This window comes from Apaloderma vittatum, unplaced genomic scaffold (assembly GCF_000703405.1).
Source record: "Apaloderma vittatum isolate BGI_N311 unplaced genomic scaffold, ASM70340v1 scaffold39249, whole genome shotgun sequence".
NCBI lineage: Eukaryota > Metazoa > Chordata > Aves > Trogoniformes > Trogonidae > Apaloderma > Apaloderma vittatum.
Genome location: NW_009736543.1, coordinates 1,124 through 27,151, shown reverse-complemented (window position 1 = coordinate 27,151; position 26,028 = coordinate 1,124). Strand labels below are relative to the sequence as shown.

The following is a 26,028-nucleotide window of genomic DNA, read 5'->3' as shown; positions in this document are numbered from 1 at the left end:
TCCCCTCGGGTTAGTTCAAGGCAAGCGGCAGAACGCGATAAAGCGAGGCCGCAAGGCTTTGCAGCGGGAGGTGCTTTTCTTTTTCGCAGACGATGTGATAGGTTGAGGGGGAAAAAACCTGCAGCGCAGGAGATGTGCCGCCTTCCTGGGCATGTTCGCGCTTCTCCATAGGCTTGAGCTACGATCAAGCGAGTAGTGCTGTAGAGAAGGAATCTATTCTTCCCTACGGGGTGTGTGGAACTACTAATTTTATCCTGTGTTATCTCTGGAAAGATCAGGTTTGCGAAACTTTCTACTGGTAAGTTGTTGGGGTATGTGCAATGCGAGACGCTAACAAACTATTTCAGAGATTTGGTCTTCCAAGTCAAGTTTTTCAAGGTTTTGACTAAATATTGGAGTTATTACTTTCATCTGTCAGGTTGCATAATTGTATTTCAGAGTTCTAAGGGAGGCAGTATGATAGTACTCTAGTGCGTTGAGAATCCTTGTACTATTTGGTTACCTCATGGTATGTTTAAACTAGTTCAGGAAAAGTCGGTCTTGTGTGTGCTTCCAAAGTCATGTTATGTCCTGTTGAGATAAAACTAATTTACAATTGTTTACAATTGCTTTCTGTTTTTTATTTAAAAAAAAAAAACCCTCAAGCTTTAAAAATAGATGACTAAAAGTAACTGGTGTTGGACATAGCATATAATGAAGTGGAATTCAATTATTTTTCAGATATTTGAGGTGAAAATACACGTGTAAACCCTGGCGTTTACAGAAGATGAAAGACATCGACATAGGAAAAGAGTATATTATACCCAGTCCAGGGTATAGAAGTGTGAGGGAGAGAGCCAACTCAGTGCAGCATGAAGAGCAGGAAGGGTCAAAATTTCAGCATGCTAAACACAAGGTCAGTTTGTTTTTTCATTGTTTGCTTTGCGGTCTGTGCCTACTAAATTACATGCAGCAGCCTTCTTCTTACTGTGCCAGGTCTATATAGATTCACTGCATTGAAGGTCAATAATGAATATTCACTTTTGGGTGGAAGAGGTCGTTTCAAGGGGTATGGTAGCTGTCTTAGTAACAATTCTGAGAACTTATTAAGCATTTTTCAATTTTAAATGTGACTTCATAGTAACACTTGAACAAAATAGACTTTTTCTAGTGTTCAAATCTTGATGCGAATCCAGGTTTTGTACTTAAGAGAATTGTTGCAACCAAGTAGGAACAGTGAGGAGCTCAGCACAGATCATGCACCACCATTCAATGTTGACAGCTGAAAAAACCCTTCTTAATCGTGCCATGTTCTTCTGGAGGATTAATTTTATAAAGCAGATGTCTGGCTTGCTCCAGTAGCAAGACTTTTACTTTTTCTCTCTCATGAAAGTAATCTGTATTGTATACTGTTTTTTGTGCATCTGTGTATTTAACATGGTGAGGTGCTGTCATAGTTAATTCTAGTTTAATTTGAGAGCTGGGTCCTGAAATAACCACTGGCTTAAAGCTTGCGTGTAATTGTTCTGAGCTTCTACTTTTTAGTGCTGCTTCTTGTTGCGAAGAATGCCTGTGCAAAGTGCTATAGGGCAAAAAAATTGCTTAGATAAGTGGAAACACCCACGCTGGTGAAAGGTACGGTCTGAAACTAATAGCCCATGGCAGTTGATGATCAAAAATAATAGCTGCTGTGAATGCTAGCATTAAAATATTTTCTGGCATGTTCTGTTCTTAACCTTTCCTCAAATACTGATGTAGAACTTTCTGAAGCCAAACAAATAAAGTTCATACTGCCTATGTCTGATTGTTGCAATGACAAGGTGCTTGGAAATGTGCTGCCAGGCATTCCGTGTACGTCGCTTATGGCAGCCCTTCTGTGAGAGAGTTGGGGACAGGGGAACTTGCTGTATTCCTATGGAAGAATCATGAATAGTTTTTAAAAAAGGCTTAAGCTTGTCTGCCTTGTACTGAATACTGAGATTCCATGTGCTTTGGCTGAGGCTTACTGTGCTTCACTGGGGCTTAAAGGATTTTGCTGGGTCTTTTTTCTGTGGGCAGGCAGTGCTGCACTGCTGTCCTTTGCGCTGCGAGTGATGTGCGCTGCAGCAGGCGGAGTGCGGTTTGCACTTGCAGGCCCTGCAGCTCCCGGTGTCCCCACAGGCTCTGTGACTCAGCAGACTATCGCTCACGGTGTTCGGGGGAAAGACAGAGCATCTGATTCCATTAGAGCAGGCACTGATGCAGAACTAAGAGCCCTCAGGAGTCACGGTGCAGCTTCTTAATGGCATTTATTGTGTTGATGTCATGGGCTTGTCATCTGCTGTACACCATCCAGTAGCAAATCTGCTCTGTCACATTAGTGGTGACAACAGTGATGCCATTGGTGGGCAGCTGTGTTTCCTGACCAGTGGCAGGAGAGTTCAGCAGTAATCACAGCGTCTTATCTCTGCCCCTTGGTCTGCATCATCGGATTGTGTTCGTGTCTGGTTGAACTTTTCAGACCAAAAATCCTTATTTAGCTCTGTCCTGGTTTGGCTGGGATAGAGTTAATTTTGTTCTTAGTAGCTGTCCACTGACTGTGTTTTGGATTTAGTGTGAGAATAACTTTGATAACATGCTCATGTTTTAGTTGTTAAATAGTGTTTATAATAACTCAAGGATTTTTCAGCTTCTTATGCCCTACCAGTGTGAAGGCTGGAGGGTCATAAGAAGCTGGGAGGGGACACAGCCAGAACAGCTGACCCAAACTGGCCCCAAGAATATTCCATACCATGTGGTGCCCAGTATATAAACTGGTGGAGTTTGCCAGGAGGGGTAGATTGCTGCTCAGGGACTGGCTAAGCATCGGTTGGTGGGTGGTGAGTAGCTGCCCTATGTATCACTTGTCTGTCTTGGGTTTTATTTCACTCTCCTCTTGTTATCTTTTCATTATTATTATATTTTTATCTAAGCTATTAAACTGTTATTACCTGAACTCACATTTTACTTGATTCTCCTTCCAGTCCCATGGTGGGGAGGGGAGGAGTGAGCGGGTGGCTTTGTGGTGCTTAGTTGCTGGCTGGACTTAAACCATGGCAACCTCTAAACCTTTAAAATGAATGAAATCAATCACACCAGCTGAAAGCAAGATAAGTCCTGCGTGTCTGTACTCTGTGATGTTACAATCTCTAGCTTTGAGGCAGCTTCAGGTCAGCTTAACTCTATTGCTTTAGTCTTATTTACCCTTTTACCTCTGTTGTTTGACTTGCTGCCTGTGACTACTGGGTAGTACACCCAGTAAGTGGTTGCAAAACAGAGGTTCTATAAAACTTGTGGTTACTAATGCAAGAAAACAGCTCACCTTAGTTCTTGCCTGAAACTTTATCTGATTTAGTTTATTTCAGTAGAGAAATGAACCTAACTCCCTATTGGAATCAGTGTCTTCTGGTTGCCCATTTTACTTGCCAGTTATCTTGTTCAGTGTGCCAGGATTGAGTTAATTTCTAGCTCAAACCTTGGTACCCGTTTGTAGGGTGTATATATAGCTTTTTTTTACAGGACACTGTAGCCTTATAGCTTGGAGGTGTACATTCCATAAGGACAAATACCTCTGCATTTGTTGCTGCATGTTGGTGAGATTAAATCCTGCTTACTTGCGGAATACTGAAGCAAAGTAAAAGGAGCTGTACTCATAATACCTTATCTAAGTTACATGTTCATGTTTGTTTACCAAGCTTCCTTTCTAGTTGAAACAAGCTCTGGCTTTAGCAGCGTTCTTGGGCATATCACCTCTTGGGCTGCTTTATACTGATGGTAACAGGGATAAGCGAAGGCTTCCCTTTTATAAGGCTGAGACTTGCCTGTTGGTCATGCACTTCCTCTCTGCCTCTAGCAAAAGGGTAGAAGCTGTATCTCAGTCATTAAAAAAAATGGTGTTTCAGGGTGAGAGAAGGGATGATGCCCTTCACTACTTTATCCTTTATGAAACCTGGGCTTGGGTCAGGTGCCCAAGGTGGTTTGTTGGGTGTGTGTTGGCACAGCTGGTGATAACACAATGAAGGGCTGATGTGATGAGGAAGGATAAGACCAAAGGGGTTCAGATACAGGGGTAAACTTTAGTAGAACTGTCATTTGGACAAGAGCCCAATCAGCCATCAACAGGGATTTTTTTGACTAATTTCTTGTAGAAAACCTACCTTAGGATTTGAACTAGCTTGACTAGAGAATGATAAAGCTGTAAGCATCACGTATATTGCAGAATTGACCAGAAAATGAAGTTGTGACTAGGTTAAGGCTGTTTTTTCACCACTAACGTTAGATCTTTGTGGAATGCAGATTTGAGACTGGTTTGCAGCAGAATTATACTGCATGAGGTAGACTTCTCCTAACTGGTTGCATAGGTACCTCATGCCTTGTAGAGTGAGGGAGAACTGACAAGTTCCTTCTGAGGAGGATACAGGGACATGGTAGTCAAGGGCCATTGGTTCACTGTGAGTGGCAGTGACCACTTCTGACAGGGCTACAGGTATGTTTGACTGGTCAATAGCATGAGTCAGTGATTTTCCTGTTGCTGGTATTGTTGTATTTTTTTACACATCCTTCTTAACTTGGAAGTGGACAAGACTAGCTGATTGCCTGATCAAGATTTTTATAGATGAAAGATCTAATTTACTGCTGAGGCAAGGTCCCAGAGTCTTTTTGTATGTCTCCCTTTGCCTTGCTTAAAGGTTGTATTCAACTTTACTCTTTGGGTCCTGAAGCTTGTATACTGGTGTTCAGGGTATCTGCTGAAAGGGTGCTGTAATGAGTGTTCGTGATAATAATGAAAAGGAACTTGCAGTTCTTTCCTTAGAGGCTTAAAGGCTGTTTGGTCACAACCTGGAAGATCACTTCTTTAAAGACAGGAGCTTTTCAAATAGGCTTCCTGGAATCATAATTGAAATCATACAGCAGTATAAGTAGGTCTAATCCAACATTTCCTGGTGCTTAATGGGAATGTTGCTATAGAAATTTGGACCTCTGAAATAGGCCCTCTGGGACTGAAATTCAAGAAACAATTTTTATTCAGCTTGTGAATGCATATATTCCTCATGAATAAGTTTTGCAGTGTGTTCTTACAACAGCTGTTTTCTTAAGTCTATGTTGGAGACCTTAATGTAGCTTACAATATAGGGTGTTAATTACATGTTCCTAGTGCATAATACTGTGCTAATTTGGCTTATTATGCGTGTTGGGGGTATGACTCTTCTGAATGAAGATCACTTGTAGGTGCACTTGCTGCCTAGCACTATAGTCGATAGTCTTCATCTGTAAGAAGCTGTTACACTAGCAGTGAATAAAAATTAGAGGGTGTTTTGAAATATTGGTTTATACTTAGACATTTAGAACTTCTTATTCTTGGAATTCTGGTTTGCCCTTTGGGTTGTGTCTGAAGTGATTGTGTTTAGTTTTTCTAATGAAAGCAGTATGTCCTGAGGAGGAGGGCATATTCTATTGTGTCCATGAAATGTACTATAAAATGATAGATGAGAATGGGAACAAATTATTTCTCTAAGTGTTTTTTGGAATAGGCTCTTCTCAAATATGGACCTCATGTTTATTTGATGGAACAGCAGGTGAGTGAGCATTTTACTTCCTTACACCACTATGTTTGCAGCAACGTAAGAGGATGTGAGAATGCAATCCTTGAAATTGAAGTCCCTAAGTTAGCAATGCTAGGGCACTAATTTACAAATTGTACTCTAAGATGTAATTGATTCTGACTGGAATGTAAGGCTAAGGATTAATTTCATGCTGCTGAAGCATAATGACTGCATCTACACCATCTGTGGTAAGCCTCAAGTGCAGATTGCTGCATTTGAAGACACTGGGCATCATGGTGCTGTAGAGATTGCTTAAAACACGCAGGAAAAATGTGTTATTAACTTGAGCTATTGGAAGCCCTACTAATTCTCCTGTCCTTACCTCTATCTCTTATTTTTCAGGTTTGTATCTGACAGCTTTTGCCAAAGACAGCAGAGCACATGATGAGAGCTTGTTGGAATTGATGTAAATCCTTCAAGCACTGGTAGCTTTGATGTGATTTATGACTGACTGTCCAATAGTCAGCTCAGCCTCTTCTCCTCTCTGGAGCATGTGAAGGGTCTGAACCAACTGTGCTGAGCAACATGTTCAAAAATAGGGATGTGAACGTAGCCTGGATACTAGTGCCTTGGCACCCCATGCTCAGAGCAGGCCTTTGTAGACAGCTGAAGCTTTGAGTTGTAGCTGAAGCTGCTGTATGTCTCCTTGCTTTTCCAGAAGATTCCATATTTTCATAACCAAGTGAACACAGAGCTTTAGAAATCACAGCCTGAGTAGGCTCTTAAGGGCAGTAGGTGTTCTGAATTGGTCTCTGCGTGAATGTTGCTATATGACTCGCTCAGACTACAGCCAGAACCTGCAGTAGGTTGAGCTAATGCCAGTGCTCACTGCTTAAGGGGAAACTGCAGTTGACTACTTCATAAAGATAACTGGCAAAGTGCTAGATGAATTTTAATTGTCACTGGACTGAGCATCTCATTGCTGTTTGTCTGTGCTAGGAGAGACATGCAACAGTAGAGGAAATCTGGATGTTGTGTTCATGTACTTATGAAACTTGTAACTGATGCCATCCTGCTCTGAATGGCTATACTTAGCAGCTTGAGCATCTCTTGTCTGTTAATAACAGTTTACACATGAGTGTAGACTGAGATGCATTATTTTCTCTGATCATAGCTACATGGAATGCGAGAAGTACTTGGTTTAGGTAGTGTCGCCATAAAATATTTAAAGCTGACACAGGTATAGAACAAGAAATCTGAATTCTTACAATAATTTAAATGTGGAATTAGAATTACAACTCTGGCAAATTAGTGCATTTGTGTACTCTGCTGCAGAGTCTGACTGCAAGGTGATACTTATTTCCTGGGGCTATTATGATAAAATCAGAAACTAATGCTGTTAAACTTCATTGTTTATATTGTTGTTTGACTCTTTTACAAAGTAGGAAAGAAAACAGTGTATATCTAGTGATCTTTGGAAGCTTACATAAAAGGCTGTGCTAGGTGAGACATGTTCCCCTGTGGATCTTGCCTTGGTGTGTTCTTCCCCTGCTGTGAACTAACTGCTGTGCTGTCAGGCCACTGGTGCAGGGAGTAGGCACGATACACACTTCCAAAATCAATCAGTTCCTACTAACTGAACAGGCTGTACACTGGATGTGCTGTCAGAAGAGTGAGGCAGAGTCTACAAGTGATACAACTTGTGATGGCTGAGCATGTGCAGTGCATAGAAACAAATTGTGCTAATCAAACTCTCAAACTGAGGGGCTGGGAAACTTGTTTCAGAGAAACAGGGATTTACTGGAGAGAGTACACCAAAGATCTATGGGGATGGTCAAAGGACTTGATCATCTCTCCTGTGAAGAGAGGTTGAGAGAACTGCGGCTGTTTAGTCTTGAAAAGGGAAAGCTGAGAGGAGATCTTATTAGTGTATATAAATACCTGAGGAGTGGAGGTCAAGAGGAAGGAGTCAGTCTCTTCACAATTGTGCCCAGTAATAGGACAAGGAATAATGGGTGTAAGTGAGAACATGGGAAGTTCCACCTCAACATGAGGAGAAACTTCTTCACTGTGAGGATGATGGAGCCCTGGCACAGGCTGCCCAGAGAGGTTGTGGAGTCTCCTTCCCTGGAGACTTTCAAAACCCACCTGGATGTGTTCCTGTGTGGCCTACTCTAGGTCATCCTGCTCTGTCGGGGGATTGGACTAGATGATCTCTAGAGGTCCCTTTCAACCGCTAATGCTCTGATCCTATGAAATGATTTTCCTGTGGTTTGTTCTTCTTGAGCACTTCTAAGGGATGAGCACCAGAAAGCTGAAGTGCCTGTAAGCTGGGGCCCTGAGCCAAAGAGAAGCTGCTGCTTGTGCAGGCCACTGCAGGAGACTTCTGGGGAAAAAGCAGCCACCATAATAAGCACAACCATAAAAGCAGCTGAGAGGAGGGAGGTGGCAGGAAGGAGAGTGTAAATGGAGCCAAGGCCTTAAAGGTAAAGGATTGTTAGAAATAACGACTATATAAGCCCACAGGCTGAAAGAGGCTAAGGTGGATGATGTGTGATACTGAAGGGCAGCATCCCTTGTACCCAGTTGCAGTGACTTAACTGTCCAGACAGTGACTAGAATCTGTGAATGTACTCTTTTTAAAAACTATAGAGGATTTTCCTGTTGAAAATTTGATACTCAACCTTTCTAAGCAGTGCACAGAAAGCAAAGGAAGATGGAAGTTCTTTTGCCTTCCTTAGCACTACTTCTTTGGTTTACTATTATGCCATTTACAAGTGTTTAAGGGATAAGTAGATGGTGCAGCTCTTATCAGGAGCTTGTAAAATGCTCTCAGATTCAATCATGAATTACTGTTTTGGTGATTCTTTCAGAAACTTGTCTAAAGATTCTCAGTGATCAGCAGAGCTGAAACTTGCAGATAAAGCTCACATAGTGAGTTCAAGGAGACAAATTGAGACAAATGAAGGGTACCTACTTGCTGAAGGCATGTTTTTCTCTAAATGTTCACTGTTTTTACTTCAGGTCAAAGCAAAACTTGATTCTGCCTTGTCAGTACTTCTGTTACCTTTGAAAACTTTGAATACAATTAGACTGTGCAGAAGCAAAGACTCGTGTTGTCTTCTAAGGATGCATTAATTCTATGATATGCTCAAAGACCTGAATGTATTATCTTGGTTAGAATCATGTTCTGTCAAGCTGTTTTACTGTTGAATTTTTGCTACTAAAATGATCACTAACTTCACACAAAATCCTTGACTTGGTTGTTTATGAATGTTTTATGATGATTTTCTAACCCTCTGAAGAATTGATAACTCTACCTTTTCTTCCATATATATATATATGTATGTATTACCAGAGGAAGGAGCATATCCATCAGCCAGTCCTGTACCCATAGTTCCCCCAAAACTTGAAGGAGGTTTAGCTGTGTCTGAGAAGACTTACACTTATTATAGGAGGAACAAAAAGGCCAAATCCTTCACTGGGTAGAGATATTCCCTAGAGGAGCCACTGGTGTTCTAGTTACTTTATGGCTTTCATTTCAAGTCAGCTGTTGTCTTTAGTGCACTAACCATCCTTTGTCTAAGTCTTAGCCATGTGATGAAACCTCACATCTGGCCACTTGCCAGTATTTCACCACTGTTGGTTGCTGTTCCTTTGTCTGGAGCAGATTTGTAAATCAGCCTGCTGATACCCAAAAGTGGGCAAGGGACAAATTAAGTGTCAGTGAAGGAAAGCTTGCAGAATCCTTTTTGTTGTAATATTTCATGTTAGTGTTGGAGACATTCTGCCCTATGGCTGTCTCAAACTCACTGTACAGTTATAAGAGTTGCCAGAAGGATTTAAGTTCTGCAGTAATTGAGATAAATCAGTTAAATTGAAATGAGTCAAAACTTGGCTTATATGTGGGGAGTTGATGCCTTGAGACCCGAGATGGTTATTAATTTTCAAACATGTATATCTTAGTGCTAAGGAATAGGCAGTCTGAACTGCATACTGTGAACAGGCTGTTCCACAAACAAAACCCAAATTTCAGTCATTTTTGAGGACTAAGGTTACAATATTTCAAAGTCAACATATTTGAAGCCTTGAGGTGTTTGAGTTTACTAGTTCATTTGCCTCTAGAGTTGGTTGCCCCTTGCTTTTGGAAGCTATGCATTGGTACAGGAAGGTGAGTTGAATAAAAGGCTGTTGTATTTAGGTTCAGTAACGGCTGTGGTGTCAAGGCTTTTGCTGTCATTCCCTGGTGGGTTCCACTCCAGAGAAATTTCAATTTAGATACTCCTGGAGGTGTACTTAAATTGACCTGTGTAGCTTCTGTTGTGACATAGCTTAAGCATGGCCTGAGTGAAGAATATTACTGGAGGAGCACCTCCAGCGTGTGGCAGGCTGGCTGCACGTGGCTCAGGATAGTCGAGCTGTCCTGCAGAGCAAGGCAGCAGCCAGGTACACAACCTGCGCTGTGCTAGTTGGATCTGCTTAGCAAAGACTTCGTTTCCCATCTCTGTGGTCAGAGCACATGGAGGGTGCTAATTCTGCAGGACAACTTACAGTAAAGGCTGATCACTGTTTCTAGCCCCACAGGAATCTACTGTTCCTTTGCTGTTAGTGTGCATGAAGTATGTAGCTCTGGTGGTGGATGCTCAGTGCACACCCTCAGCTCCGAGTGAATCCTGTATCCTTTGATTACAAGATCATTAGTTTTTATTTCCTGCAAAACAAAAGATGTGCATTGACATGTACGAGAAGCCTAAGCAAGTGCAGAGCTACTACTGAGATGCATACACAGAAGCTACTGTTGCAGACTCCTAAAATGAATACTACATACCAGACTCTACTTTTTACAGATTGCAGGAATAAGCGGGTTTGCTGGAGAAGAGCTTAGAACATCTCACCTCAGTGCTAATACTTGCTACAATTCAAGGGCAAGGTCAAATAAACTGTTGCTGGAAGAATCTCATACTTGCCCTCAGAAAGGACTCTGTGTGTATCAAGTAAAAGTGCTCAATCTATGTGACTAAAATATTCAGACTCATCACAAACATACATATCCTGATCATCTGGCTACAGAGCTTCGATCTCAATGCCAAACGCTGCTGGGAGACTTCTGATCTAATCTGAGGATGCATAAATTCAGGCGGCTTTGAAACCATGACTCAAATGCTGATTCAACTTCTGCTAATCCTAGCTCAGAAGAGCAACTGCAGAGGTCTTGTGTAATGAAGTCACATTGAGCAGTGTGGTAGAATGAATAGCTGGACTTCGAAGCTGTTGAATTTCTGAACTCTTGTGACAAGACAGAGCACACTTCTGAACAGCTACTTCCCTTTTCACTTAGGAGGAACATACCCAAACACAGGAGTAAGCGCTATCTGGTTGGTGCTGTGAAGAGCTGTTCTTCCCTGTAGCAGAAGCTGGGAGGGCTGCAGAGACATGACCTGTCATTCATACTTGTCAGGAGATGGAAGAAAACAGAGGCCCTGACTTCTTGACTTGGATCACTGCAGCAACCCTGGGAGCTCTAGCCATAATTTCTAGGCATCTAAACTTATATCTGGTGGTCTTGGTGCTGCCTGAATTCTGCAGTACTGTCTGTACCATCGATGTCTGCAGGTGTCTAAAGGATCAGGGCCTCATTCCTCACACTCATTGCCTGTGATTTAGCCCAGTGCCTGCTTTAATAGGCTCATGTGCTAATCAGGCACAGTATTATAAAGCATTCTAGCTGGAGAGCAGGCTGGGAGCCTAGTGCTGCATAGTCCCCTGTCAGTACTTATGCAGATTGTGTCCTGCATCAAATGCAGTGAAAGGAGAAGAGGAAAACTGCCATAGTGGAATATCAAGTTCATAGAGCACTTGCTGCTTCGCCAAACAACAGCAGATTTGACAGTGTTTGGACCTGCAAACCTACTTAATTTTTACATGTTCTTGGATTTGACTTGCAGAAGTCTGGACAACAATGCTGTAGGGCTTGCCTGTTCTACCTGCCCCAGCAGTGTATAAAACCCCTAACAAATGGGCTTATGCTTGGAAAGACTCGGGAATTTCTAGGAAGAAGGGTTGTAATTACAGCCTGAGAGTATCTACTCCTTGACTGTTGTTTTATTTTGGTTTAGTGATCCTTAAACTGGAACAGTTGATCCTGTTCTCCCCCAGCCCATACAAGCCAATAACTAATGTTATTTTGGGTTCCAGACCCTTAATGAAGTCTATTAAATATTTTTAAATTGTTGTTCATCCTTGGAGTATGCTTTAAGCACTGGCCAGAACTGATGATCATAGAATTGTCTTCCTCCTTGTATGCCTACCTGGCCCTGAAATCTGTTGTGCACTGGTTTGGTGGTTTCCCATTTGCCTCCTCTTACTGGGAAGTTGAACAAAGGAGGGAGGAGGCCTGCTGCCTTCTAAGTGCAAGAGGTAGGAGTTGTGCAGCATTACCAACTTGGAGTTTTTTACTGCCTCAATAAAACAATTTTAATGTGATAAAGTAATATATCAACCATAACAGCTTTTCTATTCTGTATCAGCTGCAAGGATTACTAAAAGAAACCTTTACAGGGATATTCTAGTTTCCTGTCAGGTAGCAGTAGGAGCAGAAGAGATGCAGCTTCATGCCTGCAGTGAGCTGAGCGCTGGAGCCTTACAGGGGAGACAGTGGTTGGTTGGTGGGTGGGGTTTGGTCATATGTTGACTGCATACACATCAAATTGTTTTGCTGCAAGATGAGTAAGGGATGGAAAAATCTGTTTTGCTTGGCCTCCAGGCTTGTCTGGTTTTGCTAGTGTCTGATGCTACAGTTGTCAAACCAATAAATCTATTTAACAGAGAAGATAGTGACTCTCTGTATGAAAGGTTAGGATCGAACTGATGTGGGTTTTTGCTCTCCTAAACAACACAGCTGGCTCCTTCCTCTTTACCTGCACCCACTTCTCAGAGATAAATGCCCATGTTGGCTGCTTAGCAGGTTTTGGAAGTGTTCTATTTCACATAATTGAGCTTTCTTGCCTTTCTGCATACTGTTGGTGATGCCTGTCTTGCTTACCTGTGACATCAGGTGTATTTGACAGCTGTGAAAACCTCATGAAGTGCAAAGGCAAGGTCCTGCACCGGGTTGAGGCAATCCCAAGCACCCATCCTCTCAGAGACTGCCCTCAGGATTAAAAGTTTAGTACTTCCTTAACCTGTTAATTTTCCCAGTCATCTGTTGAATCATGTGAGCCAGCATCCAGATCTGCCACAGCTTCACAAAATGTGGGGTGTAAAACCCTTTGCTAGGAGCTGCCCGTGGCTTCAGAAATTTTATTTTAAATCCCCTAGCTATTAATAAGATGCTGGGTAAATGATTGCTGTTGCCTTCTATCATGCATTTATTAAGCCATGATATGGATATCCTATGTGACTTTAATTCTCCCGGTTTTAGTCCATTTATTCATTTGTCCTTTATGGCATCCTAGGATAGGGAATTCTAAATTTAAGCATGCCTTATGTGACAAACATTAATTTCAATGAGCGTTTCTGGTGCTTTTGTTGTAAGAACAGTTGGTGATCATTCCCTAATTCTATTCTTCATGCCATCCATGACTTTATAGACCTTTTGAATACTTGTACCTTATCTTTACTTCTCTCTTCTATCCAGATGAAAAGTCTTAAATTTATGCTTGTGTAGAAGCTCTTCCAATCCCCACTGTTCTCATTGCTCGCGTAAAGTAATTTTAAGTATAATACCCTTTTTGAACTGAAGTGACGGGACTGTCTAGATTTTTGAAATGGACACAAACCCTGTTGGTTTCCCCCCCGCCTCCCCCCGTGGTATGGTAATGTTTTCTGCTTTATTCTTTGTGTCCTTTGTAACAATTCTTCATTGTCTTTAGGCTTTTTTGATGCTTCGGATTAGTGAGCTGCTGTTTTTCAAGACGTGTCTGAATGATTTCACCCGCACTCGTTAGTGATACCTGATTTAGACTTGTTTTGATTTTGTGATCATTTCTTTAGACTTGTTGACACCGTGTTCTATCACCTGGTTCATTGCTTGTATTGGTATATTAATAAGTTGCTGAATTAGAAAAGTGCCGACTGATTTCTATTTGATAGTGCAGCTGTGATTTATTAGGCAATTCTTTCAAGAGCAGTGCTGGAGCCCGTTATATCATATTGCTAACGAATTCTTCAAGGCTTTAGTTTGCAAGCAAACTGTACATGCAGGCAGGCAATCTGGATATCGTGAGCTGATGAACACCTGAACAAATAATAGGGATTCAGAAACCTAAATTAAGTGTTGGAGTTATTACTGGTTTTTGTACTCTGGTCTTTTAGTCTAGAAATACATTATAGAACTGCTCGGGGGTCTCATTTCTCTCTGATAAGGTCTATTATTTGAAGATTTTCTAATGGGACACAGAACTATGTGATCTTTCTTAGAATCTTAATTGCACAGCAGCGTGATGCATTTCTTTCTTCATAGTTGGTACCTGTGGGGTTTTGACAACCCTGCCAAGATAGAGGTGAGCAAAGGGGTTTGCGTTTGTACTTGCCTTTGTGGCAAGAGCTTCTAAAGGCTTCTCAGAGTTCGTTCCCCAATCATCTATCAATGCATCTTTTCCACTTTTGCTGAGAGAATGCTGTTGAGCAGCCCTGGCGAGTTGAATTATTTTCCACAATGAGTGTTGAAGAACATTATCTTTGAACTGCCTAAAAATACAGTATCTTGCAGCTGTGCTTTCTTGTTTAAAAGCTATTCTTGTTTGGAAGTGGTGAAAAATTTCTTTTATGCTGTTTTATGCTGACAAATACAGTGGTTTTGGAAGACTTTTTTTACTTATAGGGCACTTTTTGTGTGAAGAACAGCGCTTCTGCAAATAGCCTGAGGCATCGCTTAGGAACAAACATGTTATCAGCAACGGGGTTTGGGCAGATCTACCTGCAGCTCCTGCAAAGGGTGATGTAGCAAACCAGCTGTGAATTCTTCTGTTGTAACTGGAAAAGCAGTGGTGCAGGACTTTTCCTCACTACTGAGTCCCTTGAGACATCTTTGGCAGGTCGCTTGTTAATGCTGGTTTGGGTAGATTTACCCAAACCCTTAGCGAGTCAGTAATTTAATATAAATTGAGAAGTCTTAATTCAAATTTCAAACGTTGCATATTTTTAGTCAGTCCATGTGTCAATTTTGTTTTAATTTTTTTTTTAATTAGTATTATTACATTGCTGTCTTCTTTTGTAGTCCTAGCTTTAGGTTTGGTGAATAAGTCCTGAGATCAGGATCATGGATTGCTGGCAACAGATTTAGGCAGTTTAAGTACTTTGGTTAAATAAAGGACAGATTTGTGCTATTTTCAGTGTCCCGTTCTTGTCCCTCACGTGAGTGGAAGCGAGGGGTCTTAATGTGCTGCATGCTTACCTGGTAATGTGAGACTGTTTCTGGTAAGTGGTGGTGTTTTGGACAAAAAATACATGAGGGAAAATTAGGAATCAGGTACTTGCTATTGATATGTCTTTAGTGCTTTTCAGGAGCTTGTCTTTTTAGGAGGCTACAAGGCAGATACAGTTACTGTTTCTGAAGAAATAAAATAACTTTGCTCTGGTAAGGCAATTAATAAGGGTAAACATAGCATGTCTGTGAGAAAGCTAGGAAGATTTTTACCTTGGAACTGAGCTTTTTCCACAAAGCAGTTCTGTTTCAAAAAATTGGAGTACAGACAGGTGACACTGCACTGCAGTAAGCGGGCTGTTAAGTTAGCAGGACCAGCAGTGAGCCCTCTGTGAGCATAGATAGCAAGCTCATCTCCTCGGGTTGCCCCATCTGGCTTCTGATTAGAAGGTTTGTTTGAACTCTGCAACGTTTTGACTGCTCTATATCATTGCTGTTTCCTTTCTCCTCCTAGATTAGCATTTAGATTTGCCTTTCTAGGACTGTGGAAAAAGAGATAAGGCTTGCCTTTTAAGTGGTTGTTAATAAAGTTGCCGAGCCACTGAGAAGCTTGGCTGGGAGCAGAGAAAATTGTCATCTTTGCTCCCTTTAGTTTAGGGAAAAAGAGAAAAAGTGGGAAACAGGATAAAAGAAAGTACATTTCTGCTTAATATGTGTTTTTTTTTTTTTATTCAACGTATTTTTGAAGAAGGGGCTTTAGTAGTATTCTCAAAATAATTAGAATTTTCTGTGGATAAGAATATTTAAATTAGTCTAAGAGAGTGTAAATTAGTCAAGAATGTCTTAACTTTCACTGCATAAGCCAGTCATTGAATTCCTGAACTGATGTCATAAGTACTTGATTTTCATTATGTTTCTCTATTTTATTTCCTGTGGCAGGATGCAAGATTAGGCTGGTTTGTCCATTTATCCTTTGAATGCACAGGTGCAATACGGGTGCTCATTTATGTTTGACAAACGCAGCAATCTAATGCAGATCTGGGATGTGTGCCTTCCCTGTCTGTGCTGCCAGGCTGAAGCCTGGCCCCCAGGACCTTTAAATGATAGCGATTGCTGCCGCTCAAGCATTTGCAGAAGAAAGAGGTGTGAAGTTGCTGGAGCCGGGAGTTCTGGACTTAGTTTTGAGATCTGCCTGACTGCTGGTTTTCTCATGAAAGCAGATTGAATGCCAGGATGCCTTGGAAGCGGCTGCTCGGGCGGAGGGTCTGCCGCTGGACACCTCCGTGCATTCCCAGCTGCGAATGCTGGACGAAGAGCATCACAAGGGCAAGTACCACCACGGCCTGAATGCACTGAAACCCATCCGGACCACTTCCAAGTAAGTGTTTCGCTTACAAAAGAACTGATATTATAAAAGAACTGTGATTCTGTGATTCTGTGATTCTGGCACTTGCCTTTCAAACCAGTCCTGAAGCAGGACTGCAGCCCTGGGTCTGCTGACTGCTACTGAAGACATGGGAATTTGTTTAGTGAGTATGACTGGCATGGGCTGTTTGGTATTCTGAGTGCTTTTGATGAGAGAAGACTTTGTTTTTCCTCAGGGATTTAGAATTTGGTGTCCTTTTTCGTTTGTTTGTGATTTTGTTTTTTTTTCCCTTTCAGACACCAGCACCCTGTTGATAATGCTGGGCTTTTCTCCTGCATGACCTTTTCCTGGCTCACTCCTTTGGCCCACAGAGCGTACAAGAAAGGGGAATTGTTTATGGATGATGTATGGTCTTTATCAAGGCATGAGTCTTCAGATGTTAATTGTAGAAGGTAGGGATGCTGTGTTTGGTATTTTCTTGTTTCTTGTTTGGTTTTCTTTCTTTTAATATGTGAGTTCACAGGCAATGGTATAGTATTGTCCTAGAAAAAGAGCACTGATGTTTTGTTCTGCCCTTCCCAGAAGAGCAGAATTTACTTTGTCCTTCATAGGCCATGTCTTCCTGCTGCACCACTTCTGTTTTCTTGCCCACTTTGGATTGTCTCCAGGATTGTTTTGCAAATATTTTTCTGATTTTACATGTTGTTAAACTAATTTTTATTAAACCGATGTTCTTTCTCAAGGCTATGGAGAAAAAAATCTTGTGCTAAAATAATTAAAACTAACAGCGACAGTAGCAAGGTGATTTGAATATAGGTCCGATCTTGCAACCAGGTTAACCTTTTATGGCTAATGAGAATTTTTCGTAAGTTTTAAGTCCACAAATCTTTTGTCGGGTCAGCAACAGAAGACTGTGATAAGTCAGTATATTAAGATTGCCAAAGACAATCCAGGCAAAGCAGAAGGCGTTGTGTTTTTCATCCCTCTCTGCTGCAGAAGTAACACAACGTAGCTATTTCAGGATGCAGATATTTCCCTTTACTTCACAGAATATGTGATGCGTTTGTTTCTCTTGATATACGGTCATTTTTGTAGCTCTGAGCTAGGAAGTGCTTGGAATTTTCACCAGGAAGTATGTGTGAAATTGTGCTTTCTCTCATGGTGAAAGATTTATAACACGAGGCTTCTGGTTTGTTTTTTTGTTTTTTTTTAACCCCTAGACTGGAGAGATTGTGGCAGGAAGAACTGAAAGAAAGTGGACCCGATGACGCTTCTCTCCGGAGGGTTGTGTGGATTTTCTGCCGCACCAGGCTCATCATTTCCATAGTGTGTCTGATGATCACGCAGCTCGCGGGTTTTAGTGGACCAGTAAGTAATATCCATCTTTTTTTTAACAACCCCAGAGGGCTCCATCTCATGGCCAACTGTAAAATCTTAAGGTTTCATTGCAGAATCACTTAAGTGTTTCGACTAGCTAGGAATTTTGGGGCAAAATTCCGGAGTGATTCAATAATCCAGATAGGTTTCCTACAGCTGGTGGATCAGTTGCTGAATATGGAGGCAAGTTCTTGGAGAAGGGAGGGGGAGTTTAGGTTTCTTGGAGGAAATGCACGCTTGTTTTTTCTCTTTTTGAGTATAGTTTAAAGTTCTTCCTTTACTGCTATGAGATCTTTCTGCATAGAATTCTTACATGCAGGTCCTATAATAGTTTTCTTTTTCTTTTTGCAATTCTGTAAATTTACCGTGGAATAAAATTTGGTTTGATAAAACACTCATCTTAGATTATTGGCATTAATAGCACAGTCTTCAAGAAGTGGAACGAAACAAAATTTTATTAGAGCACAACTTAAAAAATAAGTGTGAGCAGGTCCTAAGAAGTCCGAGAGTGTAGTCTTTACTGTGATCCTACAGCAAATGGTCAGAGAGGTTTCATGTAGAAGTGTTACGAGTACGTTATTGCCTCTAGGAACTGCTGCTGTTTGTTGCTTGGGTTGTAATGAAGATAACATACGGGACTTGACATTCACGCCATTTTTTGTCACCTGTTTGTTGCACGTGCTGTGCAGATTTACAGTTGAAATTTTGACTAAATTTATTCTCTACACATTTCCCTTGAGGAGTAGGAGCAGTATTACTGCTAGTAGTACACGTTTCAGTGTGCTGGTAAGCTGAAGGTTCATTTCTTGGGTAAGTACACTTGGGTGCACTGTTAGGTCAAATGTCTTTTTAAAATGTTTTCCTGCTTTTAAATGTCTTATCAAAATGATGTTCTGCTCTTTAAGCCTTTTAAAAGTTTGTTTTGTCTCATGTAATATGAATAACAAGTATTTCTGTGGTATTGTTTTATTGGTAATAATTTCTAGTAGCTTCTATTACAAAATATATGAACATGCTTTGGTGTTTAACAATAAATCATGATTAAGGTTTTAACAGCATTAGCTTTCCCCAAGAAGAGCTTCTGTCATTGTTTCACTGCAGGGCTTTAGAATCTGCTTTTATCTTTAGCAAAGGACTTGCAGCAGGGTTGCCCCTAATTTCTGTAGTGTAATTTTCTCAATTTCTCAGCCAAACTGCTGAGTGAGAGAGAGCGGGAGGGAAAGGAGAAAAAACAAACCAGCTTGACTAAGCTGGGGGCTACCACTGCAATTCATGCTCGATTTGTGTAACTAAAAATTATCTATAAACATTTGCCTGTTTACAGGCAGCCTTATTCATTTATCTGAATAAGGAACAATTCCCTTTTGGTTCCATCATTTGGCATGAAAAGTTGGTCTTTACCATTCCTCCTCCCTGTTTGTAGAAATGGCATGCCTCGTACACATGCCTGAGCTGTCTCCTCGGAAGTATCAGTGCTTTCTTGTATTCTTACGCCCTCTCAGTAACCTGAAGGTGAAATGGGAGATCAGAAAAAGCACTTGACTTTCATGGGTGATGAAAATTATACAAATGGAGTTAAACACTATATTAAACTTCAGAAATTTTAATTGAATGTCTGTGACCTTGAAATGCCAGCCAGCAGCCATGGCTTTGCTAATGAGCATTGTGATGGTTATAACTGGAAAGGAGTTGTTGCAGACTTCCCGTGTGGGATTTTTTTGGTATCAGATAGATCCTTCAAGGATCATATTTTTTTTTTTTTTTAATTTGATAAATCCAAACCTGTAACCTTGCAAGACAGCTGTGTGTGTCAGACTGCCTTGTAATAACCATCAGAATGTACTAGGATAGGTAAGATACTATTGACCTCTGGTGAACGTTTGCTGCCATTTGATCAGCTGCCAAAACTTTCAAGTTTGGGTTGAGGAGCAAAGAAGTTTTTCCTGATTGCAAAACATAATCAGTTTAACTCCGGGTCTGAACAACGTACCTGTTTGCAAGTGTTCAGAGCTATTCTTCCTGTTTGGGAGATGGGGAAACTTGCTATCTTAGTGGAGTACAGCCTGACAGTTTGGTCAGTTATTGGAGGGGGGAGTGGTAAGCTCTCAGAGGTAAGTTTCCCAATTTCCCAGTTGGCTCCAGTTGCAGCCTGCCCCGTGCTGTCGCACGCTGGCTGCAGCAGGGACGCCAGCGCTGCAGTGGGACCAGTGACAGAAGCTGTTCTTTAGAATTTTCAGGATGGCTGTTTTCTGCGTCAGAATGAGACAGTCCTGCTGGGCAGAGCCAACGCCAAGAGCAAAGGTAAGGTAATGTTTATTCAATGGGAATGCTTAAGACAGCCGAGCAGCTAATCCCAACTACTACGATGATAGTCACAGGAGTACCTTTTTCCCTGTTAGCTTGAGTTTTAGTTTTTGTACTGTAACTTTCTCATTTTGTAAATAACTTTATGCTGGATCCTTGTCATTAAGCTAGTTTGAATTCCAATAATATGTGTTGAGATGTAAATGTTAATTCTGTGTGACTTTTTTTTTCCCCTCTCCCTTTTCGAAATTCTTTAATCTGCTGTTTTTTCTTTCTTCTGGGAAAAAAAAGTAAAAAATGGGGGTATAATGTAAGCTGATCTCTATTTCATCACGGGAGATGCTGAATCTATAAAACAGTGCTGAAAAATTGCACTAAAAAGTTTTGAGAGGAATGAGACCCCAGGAAACATCCGCTATCTTTATACATCCTCTCTTGGAGACTTTCAGCAATGCTGTGGTGTGCGAGAAAATGCTTGCAGTCTGCGACCATGCTGAGTTACAGCTCGTGAGGAAAAAGGGGGATTTTCACCCCAATTGCTCAGTGACTCGGTTGCATATGTTGGATTGAATACTGGAAAAAGAAGTCAGTAATCTCCTTAGTAGCTGCAAACCAACTGTATGCAGTTGCGGTCCAAACAGTCGATGCAAAACTAAATCCAAGTAAGGAGAAAGCCGGAATGCAATAGATCTATGAATGTGAGCTCCTCACGTTTGTTCAGGGATCGGTGTGTAAATTTTCTCAGTGGCCATTCTAGAACCTGATGGACATCTGGCTTAAATTCACACCTGTGAAAAAGAAAGAGCAAAATTATTTACAGCATGTTTCCTTGGTTCTGACGTGCAGAATTATTTTCCTCAGAACAGATGAATTTGATCTCCATTTTTTTCTGTTATTTGCTACTGGGCTATAGCTATCGATACCTCTGAAGCAGTGGGGTTTTCGTTTTTTCTTCTCTCTCCAAACTATACAGAACTCTTATTTGCAAAACCTGGTTTAGCCAAGAGGACTTCAACGGACTATGATGCGAAAGGCTTCTCAAATATTTTCTTTGGTCTCAGATTTTATTTTTTTTTGTTGCTTTATATTGTGGGCAAAGGTAATGCTCTGCTCTGTACTAGCATATCGAAAGCACCAATATCTTAAAGCATCGTTTGTTGAAAAGCTCTCTAGGAAGTCTTTTGCTGTCTGTGAAGCCTTACTGTAGGATAACTTTTAAACCAGATTTCAGAATTTGTACAGCATCAGAAGCCTCCTCTGTTGGCACCTGCAAGTTTGACTTCTTTTGGACTTCGTGAAGAAATACTGTTCTACTTTTGTATCTTTATAATTTTGTGTGTAGTTTCAAATCTAGTTGATGTTAGAGGCTGAGACTGTTAGATATTAGCCCGTTATAATAATCCTGTATGTGCAGATTGTATGTTTATACAATACTCTACCTGTTGTACAGTGTTTTTGAGATGTTACCATTTAAGATGGCACTTTTATTTCAAATAAAAGCCTATTGTTTTGCAGTCAGTAGTATTTAATATTGCTGGTGGTTTTGAGTTGTATGATGTTATCTTGTGCCGTCGGACCACAAAGAGCTGGAGGTGGGAATCGATGGTTCTGGGGGCTCTCCTCTTTCTGCAGGTGATGTTTGAAATGTGATTCCTGAGGTAAAGCGTTCATGTTCTTGGGGGAAGAGGGTATGGGGAGGGATCGAATGTTTAATTTTCTGTATTTTTTTTTTTTCTCCCTGTCCCCAATGATTTGTGGTTTTGCGTACCTTGTGCTTTCTGCTTGTTTTTTTCTTTACTATTAAACTGCTGATGTTTATTTCCAGGAATGTTTTGCAAATGTCCTTCTCACTCTTCCCCTCTACAACTGTAGGTACATTGTTCCTTTTTATCAAATAAGCACGTTTGAAGCAAACCAAAGATAAAATAAAAAAGGTCTTAATGTCACGTAAAGGAATGTTTCTTAATGTGCGCAGATGTATAAGTAGTGACTATATTTTAAAAGTCTATATGATAATGCATTGCTTTCAGCTAACTGACAGATTTATGTTAAGTTAGAAGACACCGAGGATTAGAAGCGTGCTGCGAGGAATGTGATTCCAAATTAAACTTTCTTGACTTACTAAATTTGACTCAGTGCTTGGCTCTCAGCAGGGCTTTGTGTTACAGTCCTTCTTGTATTGACACCTTTTACTTCTAGAAAGAAGATATTTTCTATTTCAAATGGCTCTTTTAAAAGCAAAGTAGCCTACTTATTTCTAACTTAACATAAAGTTGTTGCATGGTCTTTTGGGATGATGGGATGTTCATGCAAACTTGCATTTCTTCCTGTAGGCATTTGTTCTGAAACATCTTTTGGAGTATACCCAGCAGAGCGAGTCCAACCTGCAGTACAGCTTGTTTTTAGTTTTTGGCATCTTTATGACGGAAGTAGTGCGATCTTGGTCCCTTGCACTGACCTGGGCTTTGAATTACCGCACGGGGGTTAGACTGCGTGGAGCTATCTTGACAATGGCATTTAAGAAAATTCTTAAGCTGAAGAACATCAAGGAGAAGTCTCTTGGAGAGGTAAGCTGCGACACTGTTTTGGAAATTGCAGTGGGAAAAGGGATATGCAATACACTCCTTTCAGAATCAGCTGTGCTTTGAATCTAAATAATCTCTTACGTGTGTGTTTTCAGCTCATAAATGTGTGTTCCAACGATGGTCAAAGGATGTTTGAAGCTGCAGCAGTTGGCAGTTTGTTGGCTGGGGGCCCTATTGTGGCCATCTTAGGAATGGTTTATAACGTCATTATTCTGGGTCCAACGGGCTTCTTGGGCTCCGCTGTCTTCATTCTTTTCTACCCTGCAATGGTGAGTTGGAAAGAGTTAAGACTTTCTTCATTTTTACTAGATCAGACACGTGTATTGTTTTGAAGAGAAGGGGTTTAAACGTGCTAAGTTTAGACTATTTATGGTGCTGCACGTTACCAGAGGTGTTTCGGAAGATAGTGGAACGTTGGAAACAGGAAGCTCGAGATGATAAGGAAAATTAGAAAATGGAAATAGGAAAGTTGATAGGTTCGACTGAGATAAATATCCGTAGCTAAATTAAACTGCAGAATGCTTAGGTGCTTGTGGTTGAGGTTGGAAAGACCTGTGCCTCCAGCTTGGGTACAGGAGCTCAGTGTTGCAGGAGCACATTGCTTGACAAAAGATGTTGAAAAGCACCACACCTGGGAGAGGGTGTTCTTCATTAGTTACTCCTGCGTCTGCTTCTGCTGAGCTGTGAAATAGGCTAATTCAAGCCAAAATCTTGGTGCCTCTGAAATGCCCTATGAGACTGCTCAAGATGGGTTGCTGTATTTGTAATACGGCTTTTACAAGCCTAGAGGTTGAGTACGGTGAGGTTCGCTTTGGTCCAATTTATCTGGATTAAAAAATGCATTAAAAAAATGGGAATTATTTTTTTTAAAGAGTGTAATTAGGAGTGGAGTTTGATCTTTTTCAGTTCTTTTCAGCAGTCCTTCTCTGTTGATGAGGACTCTGAAAGAGAGTGCAGGAATATGAAGAAGGGCAAGGAGCTGAAAATTTACTTTAGTGTGCTGGTTTTGAGTTTCTGACCAGGAATTCTGACCATTCTATGAATGGAATCAATGTAAGAGTAGCAGATACTTAGAAGTACATTAGTAACTATTTGGGTTGGTTTAGTAAAAACATTAAAACTGTTTTGCCACTTTCATAGCATTGGCAGATGGTAGAGATTAATCTGGTTGTGTGTTGTCCAGCTGGCTTTTTGCCATATGGGAGCAGGTTAAAAGGATGACTAAAATGGGTTTTACTGGTCACTTGCTGTGAGGTTCAACTTGCTGTGTCTTTAGGTAATGTGCTTCTAGTCTTTGTGCTTCAGCAACTTTAACAAATCTGGTACTATTCAATGTTGATAAAAGCACACACCTTCATTTTCACAATTTTTATTGTTGAAACTTGATATCGTGTGTCTAGTGCTCGGTGCATATGGGATGGGGGGAGATGAACAGTGTTTCCAGCCAAGCAGACTTCTGTGGTAGAATGGCAGTTACCTTGCCTCACCCCTGAAAGCCCTTTTCAGAATCAAAATTCTCTCTCTGTGGTAATTAGAAGTTGAATGTACCTGCTCTTTCTGAGTTGCCGTTAGTGTTGCGTGGTGTTGCCTTTTATTTCAGATGTTTGTGTCGCGCCTCACAGCTTATTTCAGAAGAAAATGTGTGTCAACAACAGATGAGCGTGTGCAAAAGATGAACGAAGTTCTCAATTACATTAAGTTCATTAAAATGTATGCCTGGGTCAAACCGTTTTCTCAGAACGTTCAAAGTGAGTTCACACAAGCTGTAAATGTTTCCCTTTGTGCAGATGCCCCATTGCTTCACAGCCTTGTGCATCCTCCTCGCTAATACCGCAGATGTTGCTGTACGTGCAGTGCAACAGCACTTTCGTCCTTTGGGTTTCTATTTGGTATGCACGATGGGCTGGACAAACACACCTGCTTCTAAAGTTTTGCCTTCTAGCATAATTATGTTTGTGGCTTGGCACTAATCTTAAGTTTTTAAATTTTGTTCTTTTTTAAATCATTTAGCAAGTGTGTTGGCTGCTCCATTTTTAAATACAAATAAAAAGATCTCTGTTCTCATGGAGATCTACAGACCTTTAGAGTTGTTCTTCTGTAACTGTGGTCTTTATAAGAAGGTGTATAATGTGATAAATGCTAAAGGGTAGAGTTTGGCCTCTCTTACTCAGTGTTTATAGTGCTATGGTAGTGTCTGTTTTGTACGTATCCCCCGAATCATACTTCAAATGTGGTGCCCCTATTTATTTTTCTAGAAATTCGTGAGGAAGAACGTAAAATCTTGGAGCGTGCGGGCTACTTCCAGAGCATCACTGTGGGTGTGGCTCCCATAGTTGTAGTCATTGCCAGTGTGGTCACCTTTTCTGTCCATATGATCCTTGGCTACGATCTTACAGCAGCTCAGGTAACTTTGTGCAGTGTTAAAAATACTCTTTACAATATTGCTACAGTGGCTTTTCTGCTAAGCCAGTTCTCTTCTTGGCCATAGCCTTGCTCACAGAAGTGAACACCTTCTGGGTGATCTTACATCCTGCACAAATACCTTCCCCAGAACAGGGTGGACTGTCAGAGAAAGCTCCTGTTTGCTCTTCAGATAAGGCACTGGGATTACTGGATGGTTTTGTTTTACGCTATACTTGGATGAAATCACAAATCTCTTACAGCAGGATTTGAACTTGGGTCTTTGCAAGTAATAGGCTAATGCAGAATTTGCTGGCTGTTGCTTTCAGTAGACCTGCAAACCGTGGAGAAGTCTGTCTTGGTCGTTACAAAGCACTCGAGAAAGAGTTGGGTAGATGATCTGTTTTCTGCCGTTTGAGAATATTCAGATGGTTGTTCTTGGACTGTGGGTCTTTTCTGTGGCTTCAAATTGCTTCTGTAACATTTCAGTTTTTAGAAGGTTGGAGTTGTTAGTATATTGCATCCAAATGCGATTCTTTTTATTGTCTCATTTTTTAGGCATTCACAGTGGTCACTGTCTTTAATTCAATGACTTTTGCTCTAAAAGTAACACCATTCTCAGTGAAGTCTCTCTCCGAGGCATCTGTTTCTATGGACAGATTTAAGGTAAGCAATCGTTTGGCCTTTGCAGCTTCAACTCTAAGTGTGGAGTGTTGTATGTGTATAATAGATGCAAAGGAAACACTTGGTAGGTGATGTTTTAATGACTGAGGAGTTCTTTTTCCTTGTCACTTAGTGCTTCAGATTGATTTCTGCAAAAGAGAGACAAATCTAGTGAAAGAACGTTAAAGTTTAATACAGTACCAGTGTGGGAAGCAAAATATTCCTATTTAATGATTTTAGGATTTTGATGTTGGCCACTGTAAGAGTTTGAATACAGGACTAGGTGGCTCATGGTCTGGTAATTCTTAAACGCCCTTTTAAGACCATCTGTGTGAAAAGACAGTGCAACATGACTGCAATGAAATTTCATGTGTTTCTAATTAAACTCTTTAGAAATGTCATGTAATATGTAGGCAGCTTTGCACAAAC

The 26,028-nt window shown here is 41.0% G+C and overlaps 1 protein-coding gene across 1 annotated transcript; it reads left to right on the top strand.

Moving 5' to 3' along the window:
* Positions 1-733: 733 nt before the first annotated feature.
* On the top strand, positions 734-25,602 carry LOC104279655 (multidrug resistance-associated protein 5-like; the record flags this gene model as incomplete). Its single annotated transcript, XM_009877002.1, has 9 exons — positions 734-895; positions 16,125-16,282; positions 16,567-16,722; positions 17,491-17,638; positions 22,285-22,518; positions 22,632-22,805; positions 24,137-24,284; positions 24,792-24,940; positions 25,495-25,602. Coding segments are annotated over exons 1-9 (1,404 nt in total), but the record flags the coding sequence as incomplete, so codon positions are not given.
* Between the last annotated feature and the right edge of the window lie 426 nt (positions 25,603-26,028).